This window comes from Lepisma saccharinum, chromosome 9 (genome assembly GCF_977018435.1).
Source record: "Lepisma saccharinum chromosome 9, izLepSacc3.1, whole genome shotgun sequence".
NCBI classification, from domain to species: Eukaryota; Metazoa; Arthropoda; class Insecta; order Zygentoma; family Lepismatidae; genus Lepisma; species Lepisma saccharinum.
The window spans coordinates 92,717,448-92,737,993 of record NC_139237.1 but is presented as its reverse complement, the minus strand read 5'-3'; the positions used below and the strand labels follow the sequence as shown (position 1 = coordinate 92,737,993).

General features: G+C 37.7%; 1 protein-coding gene across 2 annotated transcripts in view; it reads right to left on the bottom strand.

Moving 5' to 3' along the window:
* Positions 1-20,546, bottom strand: part of Usp32 (Ubiquitin specific protease 32) — an 82,420-nt gene that overhangs the window by 52,924 nt on the left and 8,950 nt on the right. For both annotated transcript variants that reach the window (XM_083128630.1, XM_083128631.1), the window contains exons 2-9: positions 19,667-19,794; positions 17,643-17,748; positions 16,590-16,711; positions 15,002-15,161; positions 14,199-14,438; positions 13,532-13,672; positions 8,438-8,568; positions 3,088-3,255 (exon numbers count right to left, since the gene is read on the bottom strand). In XM_083128630.1, coding sequence (XP_082984756.1) covers positions 3,088-3,255; positions 8,438-8,568; positions 13,532-13,672; positions 14,199-14,438; positions 15,002-15,161; positions 16,590-16,711; positions 17,643-17,748; positions 19,667-19,794 — 1,196 coding nt within the window. The remainder of the gene's footprint in view (positions 1-3,087; positions 3,256-8,437; positions 8,569-13,531; positions 13,673-14,198; positions 14,439-15,001; positions 15,162-16,589; positions 16,712-17,642; positions 17,749-19,666; positions 19,795-20,546) is intronic.

Here is a 20,546-nt window from a genome sequence, read left to right as displayed (position 1 = left end):
ATCATATATTTGCTTACTTCTACATTTGACACTCCTCCTACCACTTTCACTGCATCATAAACTTGCCGAAACTTCTTTCAAGTTTTCTATTAAAACCTGCTTATTTACAGAAAACCCACTTTCCACATATGCATTATCATGCGATAAAATCAAAACCAACAGTGCTCCATAACTCACAGAAGTCATCCTTGCCCTTCATGATACGTAAAAAAAAAATAATCTAGTGCATCAGTTTTGATTGAAAAGTTACAAAACTTATCTTTCAATTCCTTTTCACTACTGATATTGTGCAACAATGTCTTAAACTGGCGAATTACTTTATCACCAGTTACAGCCTCCATTCTCTTTCTCCTGAGAAGTTCCTGTATCAGGTCTTCCATGCGCTGAGCACATCCCTTTGGAAACTGAGTCATTTGCTTCGGAACTAAACAACTGGCGGCTCTCACCAACCTGAACTTAAGGGGACTACGTTCCACAATATTCTCTGTTGTTGGTTGCAAAAAAATTCTACAGCTAGTAAAAAACATAAGCTTCTTCTTTTCATTCACCTCTTTAGATTCCAAAGCAGCTTTGGCACCAATTCCAATATCAATCTTTGTCAAAGGAATCAAGTTGTCAGAATTCCTGACATCAATTTGCATTAATTTAAAACTATTTTTTGCATTGTTCAAGATGTCACTTTTTATGAATCTCCCATTACATCTCTAATAACACTTTCTAGGGAGTCATGAAGAAATGGGAACATAGGTTTGGGGGTTTGGAACATTGTCAAATATGTCATTCTGGCATATCTGTTGAGAAAACAATTTCACTACATGATATTAATGTAGATCTGCTGGTCCTACAAGTAATTCCATTTTACACATATGTGAGCTATTGAGGCATGTAAAAATTCACGTGTCATGTCATGACTATAACAATAGTTGAACATGATCAAAAACTTAAAATATCAACAAGTATTTATGAACAGTACATAATTCATATATGGCACTAGAAAGTAAATATTTAAAATTCTGTTCTAAATGCAGTAAATACACAATCAACAATATTGTACACAAAAGATGGCAGAAAATAAATATTTCCCTAAAAAACAGGACACTCCATTTTTTACTATTTTGTAAAAAAAGAAGGAAGAAAAAACTTAAAACTACCAGTGGCGTAGCATGGACATTTCGGGTGAGAACACCAAGTCTGAAGGAAGGGTCGGCCCTTTCTTGCTTAATAATTTACTTATGGTATTAGTCGCCACAGGTATTGTTTATTTGCCTGAAGTCAGCTGGGTTTTCAATAAAACATCATCCATGCATGTTTTAGCTAGAAAATTAGATGCCTCACTATGCCACAAATGTTTTAAACTCTGGTGTTTTATACCTTTTTTTATATCTTTCTGCATGACGCAAGTCATTAAAAACCTACCTGAATCACAAGCGCCTCTGCACAACAGTAGACATCATTGTTGTGGATGATCCAACTACTGATTGATTTGGTTTATTTTACTTCGCTTTTCTACCACTTTTGGTCATAGCAAATATGAATATGAGTGATGATACTGATGAAGGGACACTGACAAAGAACACCCGTGCTCACGCCGGGATTCGAACCAGGGACTTCTGTCGTCTTGGCGCATTGTGCAAAGCACAGTGGATGATCCAAATATCGTTCACTCTACTGCCGTAACAGTACCGATTAGTAATTCAGACCACTGTTTTTACATCTTGAGAATGCTGATAAACATTTTAAAATAATTTTGTCCAGAGATTATTCGATGTTAAGAGTTTTCAAATGAATGCTATACATTTCCATTGACACAATGTTAAGCAGTTAGATAATAACGAAAAATAATAACAGTAAAAAAAATAATAGTTTTGCAGGTTGAGTGGTAGAGCAGCCACAGGCTGAATTTCTACCACGAGGACTTCACCAACTTATTTGACAAAAACTGTGTGGATCTTTTAGTTTCTAATGCACACCGCTGTTCGTGCGATAAATTATACAATGCAGTGGACATTAAGAAGCGGTATATTTGAGATTGGTAAAGTTACGTCAGTCAATATTGCGTATTGTAGCATCACATAGCACGAGTTGCATGAGCGCGAAGAACCAGGTAGGAATTCTACTGCTGTTGTCTGCTTCAGAAGGCAGGAAGGGTCGCATGAACCAATCACGGTAGACCTCTCTGCTCCGTACGCTGGCGTACGAGAGAGCATTTACACGCGTGCTGTAGAAATCGAAGCTTTCCCTCCAGAAAGGCAGCAAGGAATATAGGGTTCTGTACGCCGAACCTGCTCAGCGTCCGGCCAGGAAAGGCATTGAAAAGAGATGCTAGAACGAGTGTTGAGAGTGGAGCGTTGCAAGCGCATCGCGAAAAATAGCTATTATAATGCCATGAAGGTCAAACATATATGAAATGAGTCACGTTTTACTTTATATTCACAGCATTTAAGCATTTTTGAAATTTTAAATCTAGGAATGCTGGGCGTACGGGCATACTATAATGCTACACCACTGAAACTACTCCCTAATAAGGGAAATCAGATGAACACTGGTTAACTTTGGACATCAGGTTATCTTTATTATGCGTTTTCCACATCTTGAAATATATTTTACGAAATCGGTTAATAAAATTTTAAAAAGCGCAAAATTTATGAGGGTATACACTTGGTCACCAGCCCTGGAATGACATTTAAAAACAAGAAACAGACAAACAAATAGATACGAGTTCCTTGCTGAAAGAGAAATGCTACAACAGCCTGGATTATTCACAGACAGGAGATTATTATAATCCCTCAGTTTTGCTTCATTGGGAACCATTAATCAATTACAAGATTTTCCCTGAGATTTGTATTTTTTTCAAATTCCCTGAGATTTCCAGGTTTTCCAGGTGTGTGGGAACCCTGTATATTCTCTTAACAATTATGTCAGGTGAAAAACCTTCTACATATTAAAATCTGTCTCACTTAATCTGTTCCTCATGTAATTCTCTTGTGGAAAACTAAAAAATATATAGTATTATAGGCTTCTGACAAACATGCTTTTGGTAGGAAGAAATTACCTGAACAAGCTTTAAAAAAATGAATCAATACTTACCACAAATGACACATATTCACTCCAGCTCTTCCACCAATCCATTGCTACAAGGTACCAGAACTGACCAACTTGAAAGCCCCTCCTCTCCTCTCTCTCTTTCCAGCCACGGACTATGTCGCCTTCTTCCTCTTTACTGATTGGACGCAATCCAAGAACAATGTGGCACACCTAAATTGAAAAAGTCAAACAATTAGACACTTGGTCACATTTCCACAACAAAATACAGTGATTCACATTAATTGCAATGGTTCTTTATAAATTTTTACTACTCCTGAACAAGACTTAGGCCAGACCAAAGATCTCCCGGGTTCGATACATGGGGCAAAATTCACATCTTAATGTACAAGATCTGGTGACCATAAAGTACTATTTCTTGATCGTATACTTGCATAGAGGGCAATATGATTTACAACTGATAAGGCAAACAACCTAGGAGCATATGCATTCAATGCACTTACACTATTCAACATTGATAGACCTTCAAGTGTCATGCTGATTTGAATCTTTCACCTCTCATACACTGAAACTGAAAATAAACATTTCTTTAATAAATTATGAAAGCATTAATTTTATGGTTCCTTGTTATGTAGTACTAAAATGTGCATAGCTATAACTTTTAATACTTTTCATTCACACTGCAGTTTTATGCACATTTGGCACATGCATTATATGCAAAATGACACCAAAGTTGTGAAGAGGTTCTCTCAGGCTTTCAACTGTAATTTCTGGATAGGATTCCGAGCTTTCAAGAGCTAACGTCACTCTTCAGGGATTGAAGTGCAGAGATATGTCAGGGTAAGGTTGTATGTATTTGGTGTGGAAAGGGTTGGATGCAGGCAGCAGGCTAAACAGGTGGCATCTCTATGATGCCCACACTCCCAGTCGACGATCAGGCTGGGTTCAGTTATACACCAGTGTCCCTGTTGAGGCTTTCCTCTTCTCCATGTATGGCTATTGCTTCTTTGATGATACGGTCCCAGTAATTGGCTGACTTGTTGACGATTTTGGTGAAATGTTCTGCTATCCCCGATTTTTCTGGATGAAAATTCTTGATGTAGCTGGCATGTTCCTTGCAACATTGTTCGATTGTCCTCCCCGTTTGTCCAATGTAGACTTTACAGCAGGAACAGATGATACGGTAAACCCCGCGTGTCTTCTGTCCTAGGTATACGACGCACGCTTTTAGAAGTGATATAGGGCGGGGACACGCAGAGGGTGTGCGTGGCGACCAGCCAATGGATGGAGTGCAACGTTGTACAGTTAGGAGACTGTGGTGCGGAAGTTAAAAGCTGTGTTCTGTATTTTTCTTGCACGCAAGAAGTTTTCATAAAACTTGCTACTTTAAGGTTCATCATAAGATGGGGCACGACATTTTGAACCTGACTGTCCAAGTCCCATGAATTTCCGTCGCCTACAGCCGGAGTTATCGTTCCTTGAAGAAACAAGGGAAACACCTTTCATTTCCTTCCACCTGTTTTTTTTTTTCGTTGACACCATGTTAACGCAGCTGAGTTGTTGTGTCTAGGGAAAACTGTGTGTGTTAAATTTGACTCGATATAAACAATGACCCTTCATTGTTCTTAGCATTCTCGAACATTGAAAGTCTGGGTCAGTTTGAGTTCAGCACTTTCGTAGTAAGGCCGGAGTAAAATTATTCACTTATCGTTCACTCGTGCGCCACAAAGAACAGTTTGTGAAAAGATTAAATACAGCCCTTTCGTGCAATAGTGTGTGTTCTTTTTATTTTAAATAATGTCACTCTCGAAACCTAGCACCAGTAGTACAGGCACCAAGGGTAAAATAATACATTCACAAGGGAGAAATATTATTTTTAAAGTGTTTTCGTACTTCAAGGAATTGGCTTCGGAAGAAGTGCGTGCTGAAACAGTGTTTTCACATACTAGAGAACTTACGGAAAAAGCGTGTGGTGTAAGTGTTCATACCGTGTCGAGTACTGTAAAACGGTAAAACATCTACCACAGAAATCGGTGAACCCCTATAAATCTTCTGTGAAACATGTCAGAAAACAGAAAAGTGTTACTAGCTTAGATGACTTAGTGAAAGATGTACTCCGTCGTACAATATTTGAAATTTATTACAATGGCGGATATCCTTCTATCAAGAAACTTGTGCGTGTCATGAGGGAAAGAATTCATTACACTGGTTCCTCTACTTCTATGGGGTTAATACTAAAACGCTTGGACTTCAAATATAAAAAACCAATGATGGGCGTAAATTTCTGTTAGAAAGGGGTGATATAGTTTCCGCGAGAATTAAATTTTTAAGAACAATGCACAATCTGAGAGCGGCTGCTGATAATTGTCCCATCTTCTATCTCGATGAGACGTGGGTGAACCAAAATCACTCAAAAAAAGACATTTGGCAAGACTCGACAGGAAGAGGTGGGCTCAGGGTCCCTGTAGGAAAAGGCAGCAGGTTTATAATTTGTCATGTTGGTTCTGCAAGTACAGGGTTCATTCGCGAGAGTAAATGGGTATTCCGTTCCCAACCAGGTAACAAAAATTTAGATTATCATTCAGAAATGAATGCAAACCGTTTCACAGATTGGTTCGTAAATAAATTCATAGATTTACTGGAAGAAGGGTCTCTCATAGTAATTGATAATGCTAGTTATCATTCCAGAGTCATTGACAAACTTCCCTCCACAAATTCCAGAAAACAGGATATTCAAAGATTGGCTGCGCAAAAATAACGTATCATTCAATCCCTCTGAAACAAGAGCAGATTTGTTACAGAAGGTTAATCAGTTCAGAACACAAGACAAAAAATACGAGCTAGACCAAATTGCACTGGAAAGGGGACACCAAATTATCCGTTTACCTCCGTATCACTGCCAGTACAATCCCATAGAATTAATTTGGGCTAAAGTAAAGGGGGAACTTGCAACTCAAAATAATACTTTTCGACTTGCGGACGTTGAAATACTTATGCATCAGGCCCTTGACAAGGTCGCCATACAGGACTGGGCTAGTCACGTTTCGCACGTCGAAAAGCTTCAGGAAGAGGATTTTCACAGGGAAGTGGCCCGAGACAGCATAGTGCAAAATCTAATCATTAATCTCCAGGAGTGAGACTCGGAAATTAGTGAAATCGGTGACACGGAGACCGAGGAAGACGACGAGAGCGGTGGTGATGACCTGGCAGTTCCTCTACAATAAACACCTTCACGCTTCTTTCAGGTATGGGTTTCTCGTATATGCTACAGTGATATGATATTATGATCCTGTGTAGAAATATTCACTATATTATTTCACTGTACTCATATATACTGTGCATGCATTATCAAAAAAGTCCACTTTATGCACAGTAAGGCTAATCGGGACTGGAGCTACAGTTTAAAGTGGGACCCGAACCACTAAGTGCATCCACCGGGTATCGAACCCGGGACCCTTTAATTACAAGGTGACGACGCTTCCACTGTGCCATCGGGGAGGCCCTCTTTAGGATTTCGAAGTCGACTTCTGACTTTCGGTGGCAGTTTGTGATGTCTGGTGCTAAGTGTTGCTCTAACAAAGTTTATTTTCAAATCCTGTGTGAAGGCAACTTGCTTGTAACCTAGAGGTTCCAGATTCTGTTAACAGTACAAACATATCAGTCTCTATGTAAACTACAAACTTTTATACAGTGCTCAAAAAAAGTTTTGCATATTATGATTGCATGCGGTTTGAGTCGCGATATTCCCAAAAGGTATACAATGTTCATTATGTGAGCAATGCCCGAGACAGAAACCGACATAATGCCCCAAGTGAGTTCGATATTCAGCAGATAGAAGGCAGTATTTGCCACATGATCCCTGATCAGATTTGAAAGCAGCCCGATGGGAGGCATTGTCCGTGTCTTATCCGCACTTGTGAGTTGAAAACTGCACAGAGAGCAGGTGGAAAACGTAGGGCAACATGCCTCGAGCAACCATTTCTGCTACAGACCGGATTCGAACTGTAACGCTGCTGCAAGAGGGATATGGCCAAGTAGACGTCGATGCTCGTGTTGGAGTGAGCCAAGGTGATGTCTCTCGAGTGTGGAAGAAGTTCAGGGGTGAAAAAATCAGTTGCTAATCGACCAAGGACAGGGCGGACACGCAAAACAACATGCAGGGAAGATCGGTACGTGGTGATTTCGGCACGTCGAGACCTATTGCAACTGCTACCAGTTTGTGCCAAGATCTGCGGATAGCCTCAGGAGCGAATGTTTCCAATCAGACAGTGCAGAATCGACTTCATGAGGAAGGATTGACGTCAAGAAGATGCATACCCAAGTTTCCTCTTAATCCACACCATAACAGAGACCGTGTAAGGTGGGCAACAATGCACAGTGAATGGAGTCAGGAACAGTGGGAGCACAGGCTCTTTACAGACGAGGTCACCATCAGTTTGCACCCGTTAAGCAAAAACATAAGGGTTTGGAGACGATCAGATGAGAGATTGAACGAGCCCTTCATCCAGGAACATCACCAACAGCAGGGGGGCTCCATCATGTTTTGGGGGTGGAATCATGTTTGGTCGACGTACGCCCCAAATTTCTCTCCAGGGTCACCTGACCAGTCTGATGTACAGAAACACTATTCTCGAACCCGTGGTAGCACATTTCTCTACAACTGTGGGGGATGGTTTCACGCTGGTGGATGATAAAGCTCGACCACATCAAGCCAGAGTGGTTCAAGAGTTCCTTGATGTGCATGGCATTCGACACATGGTGTGGCCGGCATATTCACCAGACATGAACTGTGTGGAACATGCATGGGGACACCTGAAGCCAGCAATTGTCAGCCGCAAAAATCCTCCAGTGAACAAGGTGCAATTGCGGGAGGCTGCCATTCAAGAGTGGGACAGTCTTCCTCAGGAGAAGTTGAACGGTCTTATCCTTAGCATGCCCCGTCGTGTCCAAGCATGCCTTCGAGCTCGAGGTGGCTAAACACGGTACTGAACTCCCATATGTTGATCCCAAGCATGCCTTCGAGCTGTAGGTACATGGCATTGCACTGCCTTCTTTTGTGTTTCGCATCCCACATTTTCAATCTTGTTCTTGTGGTGTGATTCTGGTATGATTTTGTTTCAACTGTATGGCTGCACTGTTTTCTTCCTGTTTGTATGTCTCCCCTGTACTCTTAAATAAGATTCTTCCATGTATCTAGTACAAAAAATGATCACAAACCCTGAATATGCAAAACTTTTTTTGAGCACTGTATGTTACAGATACTTGTCTATGAAGTCTCTTGCGTGCAGTTGAAAGTAACAAAAGACAGAAAATTCTCCTTCAGTATTTCACTTACATATACTTTAAGCCTATGTATCCCTGTACTCTCATTTGTATTAATGAAATTTTCAAATACCTGAAATAGAAGGTTAAGGAAATCCATTGAAAGAGGGTTTTGGACCGTCCACACAAGGTACTCTTCTGTTGTCAGTCCTTTGTCACTGCTTGGTGCATACCTCCTGATGTCATCTATCACTGACTTCACATCTTAAACAAAACAGTATTGTACACTGTAAGCGTTTTATTTCTATTTTAGTCCACTGAAACATACTTTGGGCTACACCCAACTAAGAATAATAAATCTAAATATTCTGGGTTGTTTTTCTTGTATGTACGCATTGCTTGCATTATAGAATTATTTTCCTGTAGTTTACGGTTATTACAAGCATATGAAAACAGTTTTTCTTTGTGACGTTTCAGGAGAACACACGCTCCCTTCATCAGACATTTATTTTCATTTTGACTAAAGATACAGGAGGAACAAGTCATATACAACAACAATGAATGAAGGGAAGCAGTTGATGACACTGGTAAAATAGAAACTAAGAACATTAACAGATTATTTATAAATCTTAAGGATATTAAAGTACCTGTTGAGTATATAAAAATTTTTCAATTCGGAATGAAATTTTCAGTTGGTAGTGCTTATATACACAAGGAAGATTTTGTGATTTCAATAGAAAAAGCACTGAATTTCTTAGATGATGAGGAGGAAAAGAGAAAATTACGAAGTCTCACACATGATGCTCTTGATGAACGGTTAAGTTTTGAATACAACAGAAGAAATAACAGAGGTGCAAAATACACAGAATGGGAGAAAGAGCATATAAGGTTGGGGGAAAAAGTTCATAGTTTCAAGATCTGGTTGAAAGAAAACGACATTTTCTTAATAAAATCGGACAAGGAAAATAAACCTGTCCTTATTCGAATTAAGGACTATAAAGAAAAAATGGAAAGTAAACAATTTCACAGAAAGCTCTCGAAACCCTATAACTAAATAATAAATGAGGTAAAGAAAATAATTGAAAGCTGTATCAGATACCAAGAGAAATGAAGAAAAAACTCATTGTCAAAAATTCAACCTTGCTGATTACCTTTGGACTACCAAAAACTCACAAACCAGGAACTCCAATACAACCCATCATTGCAACTTTCACACATCCTGCATACAAACTATCCAAATATTTAGTTGAAAGGCTTACTATAATTAAACAACAAACACCATTCAGTGTTAAAAATGCATATGAAGTGAAACAAACTAAAAAATATTGTTTGGAATAATGAGTATCGTATTGCAAGTCTTCATGTTGAAAATTTATATCCCAGTGTCCCAATAGAAAGTGCCACAGATGCATTACACAGATGGCTTATTGAGATGAAGATTAACCCAGTAGAATCATGGAAAATGGTTCGATGGTTTACTGTATGTGCAAATTACAATTACCTTATATTTGATGGCAAAATCTATCAACAAAGTAATGGTCTATCAATGGGAAACCCAGTATCCGGAATCATCTCCAGCATTTTCCTTCACTACATAGAATCTCCAATTGTTAATGCGATAGGTGCGGATATCAAACTCTACATCAGTAAAAATGAGAACACCATCATGGACATATTAAAATTGTTAAATGAATCACATTGTTGCATAAAATTCACTTGCGAACCCATGAATAACAATGTAATTTCTTTCCTTGATCTGCAAATTAAGACAACTGACTCAACAATTCAAACATCAGTCCATAGGAAAAAATTAGCAGGGGAAAAATACATCCATGCCAATTCAGAACATTCCCGTATATCAATGGATAACATATTTTTATTTTTTTTCCTGAGAGCACAAAGACAATGTTCTAATAATAAGGATATCAAAAATGAAGAAGAAAGGCTCTTTAATATAGCAAAAGAAAATGGCTTTCACACTAACAGAATAAACCAAATCAAAAAACAAGCTGCAAGAAAATTAAAGGAAAAGAGAAATACAGACAAAGATGAAAAATCTGTTGAAAATACATTTGTGTGCATTCCATTCCACAAGGGATTCTTACATAAAATTGCAAAATTTTTTAGAAGTTTTAATTTCAAAATTGTTTTTAAATCACCAAGAAGTTTGGAATGTACATTTAATGAATTCAAAACAAGAAACTCTCTACCAGATGTGGAAACCACAGGAATATATAATATAAGTTGTTCATGTTCAAAGGATTATGATGTGGGACAAACAGCAAGGAAAATGGCAATAAGATGGCACGAACACGATTTGGACATTATAAATCTAAACCCAAGAACAGGTTTGTCAACTCATATCATCGAAGAGAAGCATTTGATTAAAAAGAGAAGGGTTTTGAAAAGATTGACGGGAAACACAGAGTTGAATGTCTGGGAAGCTTCTTTCATTGCAGAAGAACACTGGAATAAATTAAATAATGAAAATGGTAACATAGATCCAGTATGGAGTTTTCTTTTTCACAAATGGAGTTAGCCACCATCTTTAAAATTTAATGTAACAGAAAACATCAAGAGACTTTGTGATAACAATGATGAATTTGAATTACCTGATGATATTTGGGATTCATAATTTTAAATAAAAAATAATGTGATCAAAAAATTTTATCTGAAATAAAAATAAAACAGACTGCTTCTTTTCACAGTTAATTTGCTATATTACGAGGGTCACTATTTATATTTTGAGCCTTGGCAACACTGATTGAAGTTAGGCGCGATTTGACGTTTGCACGGAATCGTCTGGCATTATTGACCATAACGTACTTCAAATGTTTTGTCAATAGCTTCATTTCTATCGTTTATGTTGCCTTGGAGATTGCGCGACAACAATGAAATGGAATTAACTCGTGAACATTTTCATGCGATGATTTTTTACGATTTTCGACATGGATTATCAAGACAAGAGTGCATCGATCAACTTACTTCCACATTTGGCGATGAAGCCCCATCATTTGCCACTGTGAAACGCTGGTATAACGAATTTAATCATGGCCGCCATTCGCTCACTGACGAGATTCGCGAAGGTCGTCCAAAATCAGTTGTTGTTCAAGAAAACATTGATGCTGTGCAAAACCTAATACTGCAAGATCGTCATGTGACATACTGTGAGATTGAGGCAACCATAGGCATTAGTTCCACCAGCATATATAAAATATTACATGATCATTTAGCTGTGAGAAAGGTATGTTTTCGTTGGATCCCACACAATTTGACAAAAACTCAAAAAGACGCTCGCGTCAATTGGTGCAAACAAATGCTCAATAAATACAATCGTGGTGCTTCAAAAGACGTATAAAAGATTGTAACAGGTGACGAATCATGGATATATGCATATGAGCCGGAACGTAAACAGCAGTCGACTGTATGGGTGTTTCAAGATGAACCCAATCCAACAAAAGTTGTTCGCACTCGAAGCACATCGAAACAAATGGTCGCCTGTTTTTTCGGGAAAACTGGTCATGTGGTAACTGTGCCTTTAGAGGAACGTAGAATGGTCAACTCTGAATGGTACACAACAATTTGTTTGCCAGAGGTCTTCGGTCAAATATGGAAAACAAACGCCGTCGGATCATTCTTCATCAAGACAATGACAGCTGTCACACATCTCGTCTAACAACCGACTTTATGAACAGTCAAAAAATCGAATTGATGGGTCATCTGCCGTACACCCAATGACTTCTTCTTGTTCCCGAATGTCAAGAATAAATTGCGTGGACAACGATTTTCGTCGGCGGAAGATGCTGTTGATGCGTTCAAAAACCATATTGTGGAGGTGTCTCAGGAAGATTGGAAAAACTGCTTTGACAAATGGTTCGAACGAATGCAAAAGTGTATTGACCATAAAGGAGAATACTTCGAAAAACAATAAAGCAGTTTTCAATGCCAAATTCCTGTTTTTTCATTGTTAGGATCAAAATATAAATAATGACCCTCGTACAACAATGTAACATTGACAACATCCATTATATAACGGATTCTTTTTGTTTAAAAATTACTAACTATTGTTATAACTGTATCTTTAGTCAAAATGAAAATAAATGTCTGATGAAGGGAGCGTGTGTTCTCCTGAAACGTCACAAAGAAAAACTGTTTTCTTATGATTGTAATAACCGTAAACTACAGGAAAATAATTTTGGGTTGTGTTCAGCATGTGACTCTAGAAGTATGCTTAAAATTCCCAACATCTCCTACCTCAACGAATCCACTCTCTTGAAAAACATCAGCTATATTGCATTTTTGTCCACTTAACTTTTTCGACATTTTCTCTAGTACTCAACAGAGACATATCTTTCATTTACCCTTCCTAACATTATGCCAAATGTAAAAGGTGGTCTGTACCTTTTCTCTAAATTCAACTATTTCCCTCATAATCTCAGAATAAAATTGAAAAATGCTATAATTGAGATGAAAAAAATAACTTTAATTTCATAGTAACTTTTTCGTAGAGAAAAAATATGAAACATATGTTCAAACAAAAGTTACCGGAAATTTTATAAGTTTAAAATTGTATATAATGGTAGTAAGTAATCTTGTGCATGGTTTGTCTGTACAAATTATATGTAATCCATAACATTATTTTGGCAATTTTAGACCATGCACCAACCTAAACCAACTCACCTCCCTTAGGAAATTTGTAACAAAACAGTACTAAGTGATAGCATTTGTGAAATCACTGTAAATCTTGCTTTGCAAGGGATGTAATAGAAGTTTTATACCACTTACTCAGTTGCACAATAAATGAAAGGGAGAGGAGAGAATGTCATGCTATTCATATCAATAAAATAACATTGAATAATATTATGAATGACACTGACAGCTGGCACACAAGATCCCCATTCACTCTAAAAAGAAAGAAAGAAAGTGAGAGAGAGAGAGAGAGAGAGAGAGAGAGAGAAAGAAAGAAAGAAAGAGAGAGAGAGAGAGAGAGAGAGAGAGAGAGAGAGAGAGAAAGAGAGCGAGAGAAAGAGAAAGAGTGAGAGAGAGAGAGTGAGAGAGAGAGAGTGAGAGAGAGAGAGTGAGAGAGAGAGAGTGAGAGTGTGTGTGTGTGTGTGTGTGCGTGTGTGTGTGTTAGTGTTTGCTCATTTTAGCACTAGCAGAGTCTTATTAGTGAACCACAATTCATATTAGACCTACAACACAGGCAAACTTCCACCAGTCAACTTACCAACTTGGCCATACGGATCAGCGGCAAGCACCTCCTGAGTCTTGTTCTCACAGTGAACAAAGAGAAGGACATCCACCATGTGCTCAAGCTCTTCTTGGGACAGAATGCCATCTCGGTCAGTGTCAAATACTTTAAAACAGACTGCAACAAATGCAAATGCATATTATTAAAACTATAGGAACAGTATATATAGGTAGGTACTGGACAAACAGCAAGAAAATATTTACAAGGTTGATGCTCTATGAACCAGATATAATTCTAGGTTTCCAAGGTGAATTTTCCAAAAATTCAAGGAGAAAAATAATAATTCTTATAATCAAAACTTATTGTATATTGACATTTCACACTAACATTTATTGAACTGATTGAATTGTTGTTTTAAGTTCACTTTATGCACAGAGAGGTTAATCGGGACTGGACCGCATTTGGCAGACTAGCTAAACTCTGCCGTCTGAACTCACAGCCATCTTACAACTATTCATCCTCATCTTTGCAATTAGGCAAAGGGGCAGAAAAGTGAAGTAAAATAAACTAAAATCAATCAATCAATTCTTGACTACAAGTACAATTTCTTGTTTTTTTTATTGACTTCTTGACCTACTTGTTGATTTCTTTTTCTTGACTTCCATGACTTAGACATAGAAAGGTGAAAACACAAACAACTTACATTTTTGTCTCTCCGTGAGTGGACCTCTACATGCAGCTGAAATTCCGCAAGCCATCTCCTTGAAATCAATGTGGTTGTCACGATTCTCATCGAAGGCACTGAACACACCCTGGCAGACAGACAGAGGCACTGGTGGACAGATTAAAGGAATCAGGGTGTCCAAGTCAAGCTTCCCGGTTCGAGATTGACCTTTCAACAACCAGTAACGTTTCTCCAACTCAATGATGTCAGTTTCTTCCACTGTCACAAGAAGGTTCAATATTAGCAAATATACGAGTTCATAGTTCTTGTGAGAGCATATTGAAAATACAAACAACACAAACTGCTGCAAGTTCTCTGTAATAATCTGTTTTGCCCTCTGCAGTTGTGAAACAATGAGATATATTATTACTAATGTAGAGATGGGCCGATAGGAAATTTTGAGCGAAACTGATAAAGTACTGATAACCAATAGTCTACTGATCAGATATAAAATTCCAAATGGTTCTTGAAAAACCTGAATGGTGAATTGACCTCCAGAATAAAAGTGTTTCAAGGTGACTGCAATGCACAAGATGTTGCATAATTAGACATTTACTTCTTTTAAAAAGTAGGGCATGGAGATTACCCATAAAAATTATAACAAAATGTCAGAATTTTCCACTAAATTATAAGATATTTATATTGAATCGGTAAAATAATCTGTAATTTTACCATTAAACCAATATGCCTATATCAGCAGACACCGATAGAGTACCGATTAATCTGTCTCGTTACTAATTTATAGGAAACAAATGTAAGAAAAGAAAATTGTGGACACTTACAATGAGTGACTCCTGCCAGTGTTTGATAGAAGGTAGGGGTTTCCATTTCATTAGACAGGGTCACAGTGCATGGCTCTGACAGAAGCCACCGTGTAAGAGATGTGGCATCAGGATTCAAGGAGATCCAGTCTCGGAACTCTTCAAACGACACCTTGTCCCGCTGCAATAACACACTTCATTAGAAGAGAAACTCCACTTTGGTAACTATAAAGCATTTCTCCTTTCCCCTTCTTCTCAACCAGTTCTTTCACTCCACTGTCAAATATATTCATTACAATGACAAAACACAATCAACAGATCAATTACACACACACTAGTAATATTAAATTTTAAATGTATTTAAAATTTGGTCCCTAGCAACCACCGTACTCCTGCTGGTTTACCACTCAAATCTCTGGCATTTGTCTTCAGCGCTATGTTTAGAATTCAAGAGGCTAGGGTACTGTTTGTACAATGCACAATATAAAACTGTGTTTGCATTATTTGTTGCTGTACCTTACTTCTTTTTTTTTTTTACCAGATGTTCCTGTTCCACACAGACAAGAGAGCTCGAAAACTTGTGAACAAGTTTAGGGAAACAGAGTCTGTCCTTGATTGTATGCTTACTGAGGAGAAACTAGACAAAGTTGGAGAACATACTCCTTAAAAATCTATCTGGTGCCTTGCACAAGAAACAGACATATCCATGACATCTGCCTGGCGAGCTACCAAGCTTTTAAACCTGAAGTCATACATTAGAAGAATTGAAAGAAAATATTGGGAGAGAAATTGAAATAATTTCAGAAGAAAAACTGATACGTGTTAGTGAGAATTTCCTAAAAAGATGACGGAAATCTGTGAATGCAGTAGGACAACATTTCCAACACAGCTTGTAACAAGGTACATGCTCATTTCAATTGCAACTGTCAATGTAATTGTACGAGCCTATTTCATTACATAATTAATGGTTCCAGTTGTGCAGATGTTGCATCCAGCTTGCCGGGAGAGACGCTTTTACTGCCTGGCACGCTAGCCGCCACTCTACAGACAACTCAACCCTAAAAAGCACCATAGGAAGTTATCACTTAAAGTGCCTGGACATGGAACTGGCCTCAATATATAATTTAATGGCACTGAATATTTAATGGAAAATGTTGAATTAAGACATATATGCCACCATTGATAGCCACTATGCTTAAAATATAATACCCGATTAGAATCTTTATTTTGTGTATGTTGTTTGGTATAAACATTCAGCTTTCAATGCATACACTGGAAGAATATACCAGAAAGGAACATAACAAAGCATTTACAAAATCAGACATGGCCAAAGATCTAAGTTTCATGTACAAATGATGAAAAATTATGCATATGCATTTTGTGGTGGGAAATGCTAGATGTTATTAATACTAAATTCAAATAAAATTAGCACAAAATGTTTTAAGTACAAGGATTTCAAATTTAGCTACAAAACCTTCACTGGTGAAATAATTTCACAACAATGAAGAAAATATAAAAATTAACAGTGTTGAAAAAACAAACGTAAATCATCATGTTAACGCTAAGAAAGAATGAAATGTCCTAACACAGAAACAAGACAGCAACTTACATCATGAAATAAATTACTGACAGCATCTGGAACGTAGCCTCCTTCACATGCATGGACTAGTCGAACCATCTCATCTTTAACAACATAACTCCCACTCTCGTTTGAATACAGGCCAAAGAGAACTAAAAAAAAATATACAGAAAACGTACAATTTTTCATATTTCAAAAGACACACACTTCATCATACTAGAAATATAGTGACTGCAAATTTTTCATGGAAACAAAATTTCAGAACAAATAATTTATGCAGCAAATGAACATGCAAAATACAAGATACTGCTTGAACCCTGATTATGCTCTCCAGTCATTTACATTGTCCTCAATTATATATAGAACCGTCCAGATCCATGTGTATTATAAAACTTTCCAAAGTATTTTTCTGTTTTACAAGTTATTTACAACAAAAAAAAACCTTCCCTGCACAAGTTATGGAAGCTCACAGTGGAAAGTGGAGGTAGGCATAGACGTAACAAAGGAGGGGGGGGGACTTGTACCTGAAAAGTTTCAGGTATATTAATATTTAAAAGATAGGGTTACTTCTGTGAACCTCCTGGGACCTGAGGCACGAAGTAATAAAAGATAATGATTGTAATTTCGCAAGCGTAACTGTTTTTTAGCACATATCTTCAATGTTATTTTTATAGGATGGAACTCTGGTCCACCAAAGTTACCTCCCAAGTAGCCATCAGGAAGTGGTGATCAACACCATGCTCTCACTGCCTTTACTTCACAGGGTTGCACCAAAGTGCCCCATTTTATTAAAGGCTATGTGAACCTCAGAGCCATCTTATGCAGGGATATGGTCAGTAAAAATCCCACCGGGAATTGTCTAACCCAGGAATCCAGCCAAACCATGGAAAAATAAAAATAAATGAAGCTCCACTGTGTCCTCCTTCACTTGTTAATTACAAATCAGCATTTTTTTGTAAATTCCACCCAAAATGCAACATTTCTTATATTTTATATACATCTGTGCACTGAATTTGCTAACACATTTAAAAATACAGGAGTGGAGCTCAAATTTGAACCAAGTACTGCAATGGAGGTGCTTACACTTGAGTTTCTCTTCTCTTCTTCCTCTTGTTAGCAGAACCAAACCACACAGGAGGTCCTTGAGAGTGATGCCCTTTTGTGTCCCACCACATGCTGCAAAGATATACTGAAACACAAGGGAAAGACAGAGAATGTAACAACCATGCTATCAGACAGCATCTGATACTAGAAAAACGGACTGTAAATACAAGTTCCTATAAAAAAATAAGAGTAAGTACATGAAAACTTTGAAAATATAGTTAATTTTTTAAAATGATATTCAATGTTAAATTTGCACGAATATTTTCATGTGGACTTCTAGACACTTCTAATCAGCAATTTATACTAATATTTAGAATTCCTCGTTTAACTACGTATGAAGCACTAAACAAATTCAAGATGAATGGACCCTCAATTCTTTTAGAACTGATATTTACAAACCATTTCTATATTACTTTAATAATATGTAGGAAAATTTTCCCCATGTTACATAACAATCTTCTCTACATAGTTCTTTCGCAAAATACACACACACATCTGATGCTTACTTAATAATTATCACACTTCAGTATTCATATTCAGGGTGTCTACCAAAATTCTCGACTTTCTCTTCACCTTTTTTCTCTTCTTCTTAAAATTCATTTTCAATCTATATTATCTACTTAGTTATAGTTGGAAATTAAGAATATATATGTGTATTTATTCAATGAAAAACTCCTACAAGGCTGGTTAAGATGAAAACTGAAGGTGTACTTTAACAACACATTTAGACTTGCTTTAATTATTAGTGCATGTAAAAAATAATGCTTCCGACTTCATCCTCAATGAGGAATGGCCACATTACTTTATTTAATATTTTTACACAACTTCATGCACACAAGAACATAATTGTTAAGAAACAAAGTGAACAAACCTTAACCAAAACTCAATACAATTTTATATTTCCAAATATTCAATTTTAACAAATCCCAGTAGAAGTGAATAACAATGTAAATTTACTATACTGTAAAAAAAATAGCAAACATTCTTGACCCCAAGCACAATTTCTTAAATTTCATGACCTACCTGTTGATTTCTTGACTGATAGACACCCTGATATTAAATAGTGAATAGCCATTTCACATTGGTTGCCCAAGATACAGGCACATATCCAGTTATTTTCCCACTTAAAGTAAATTGGGCCACCTTTGGCTTCCCTTTGCATTCTCAGATCATCTAACATTACTGCACCTGAGAACACTTAGAAACAAAAGTGAAACTACGTAATTCATTTGATTGTAGAGGTAATGAATGCAGAAAGTGACTGAGTGAATGAGTTGTGTGAGTGGATGCACACACAAAGTTCAATGTTCTGTTGTGCAATCAATATTAAGTGGTCCAGTGTCATTAGATTGGTGGAAGTATACTTCAGTAAGTTAAATAACAGCAGTGGCATGCCCAAAGGGGGGGGGGGTGGCCAGTGTCCCCCCCCCCAAAAGTCAAAGGTAGGATAATATACACAATGACGGCTGACTACCTGCCTTTCGAAAATGCTGGGCACGCCACTGAATAACAGCACTGGAACTCTATAAGCTGAGCACAAATAACTGATCCAAAGTCTTAGCGGTTATAAAATATATATATTTTGTATGGTTGCTGAATTCTTTGTGTAGCAAAAATAAGTATTTTTGGTGAAAATCTGATGACTGAGAGGAGAGAAGACTGACATGTAACTTGCCATTGTGGAACATAGCAATTGAAACTTGAAAATGAAATTATGAGTAGAAGTGTTGAAGTCTAGAATGTGAAGATCTTAAAGGAGAGAAAGATTGACAAACATGTTAACTCCACAAAATCCATTCACAAATCGAAAGGAATTCCAGCATGAAGAAAGAAAAAGGCTGAAGGTCTAGCAAGATCACATGCATATAATCGTGGACTCAGCAATTTTAGCATTTTTAATCGCTGGGAACATTACTTTCAAGAACGTTCAATTGCTCTTGGTCTTAAAGCATTCCAAAATATTTGTTACATCACTTCTCCGTCTATAAGTGATCACAACTTACCTCAGCTATAGTTGGTGGAACACCTTCCCCAAGAACATCTTTCACGAAAGATTGCTTCGTAATGCACCCATTGAGAGTGGAGACTCGCTTGAAGGCCTCCTTCAGTCGCTTCAGCTCTGCATCACTTACTGCAATAGATATACATAGAGAAATAACCTCCTTTTCTTTCAATATCTTCATAATGGTCAAGGAAACAAGTCTCGTAACAAATACAAAGAGGAGTTTCACTTGGAACAAATCTCCTTCTAATTGTCCCCATTAACACAATATCCAAAACCATTATAATACAATGAAGAAGAAGAATCAATCAATAAATCAAAAATTTAGATGGACAGGCCATGTGGCACAAATGGGAATTCTTGTTGGGAAACCTGATGCTAAAGACCTGTAGGAAGGCCAAGACGAAGATGGAGGGATAACGTTGAGATAGACCTAAAGGAAATCGTTAAGGATGGAAAACATTGGATTGATCTTGCCCATGATAGGGACAGATGGTAGGCTTGTGTTGCTGCAGCCATAAACCTTCAGGTTCAAGAAGGCTCGAGTGTTAGTTATTATAATACAACAGTCCCACCATGGCCATGCAGTCTAAGGCATCATGCACTGGGCTCCGGAACACATGCACGTTCAAGTCTCCTTGGGGGAAGTGTAACGACTTTTCTCCCGAGATTTCGGCCTGTGTACGGGACCAGTGGCCACCCACCATCCTGAGGAAATTGGGGAGCTATGAATGAGTAGCATAAGCCAGTCATGGAAAACCTACCGAATTGACTGGGGGTTCTTCCTGCTTACCACATGTCACCCAGTAACTAGTTTGATATCTCCCACATCGGCAAATGGGAGTGAGTCTGGCAATTGGTAGGTAGGGCTGTTATGTCAT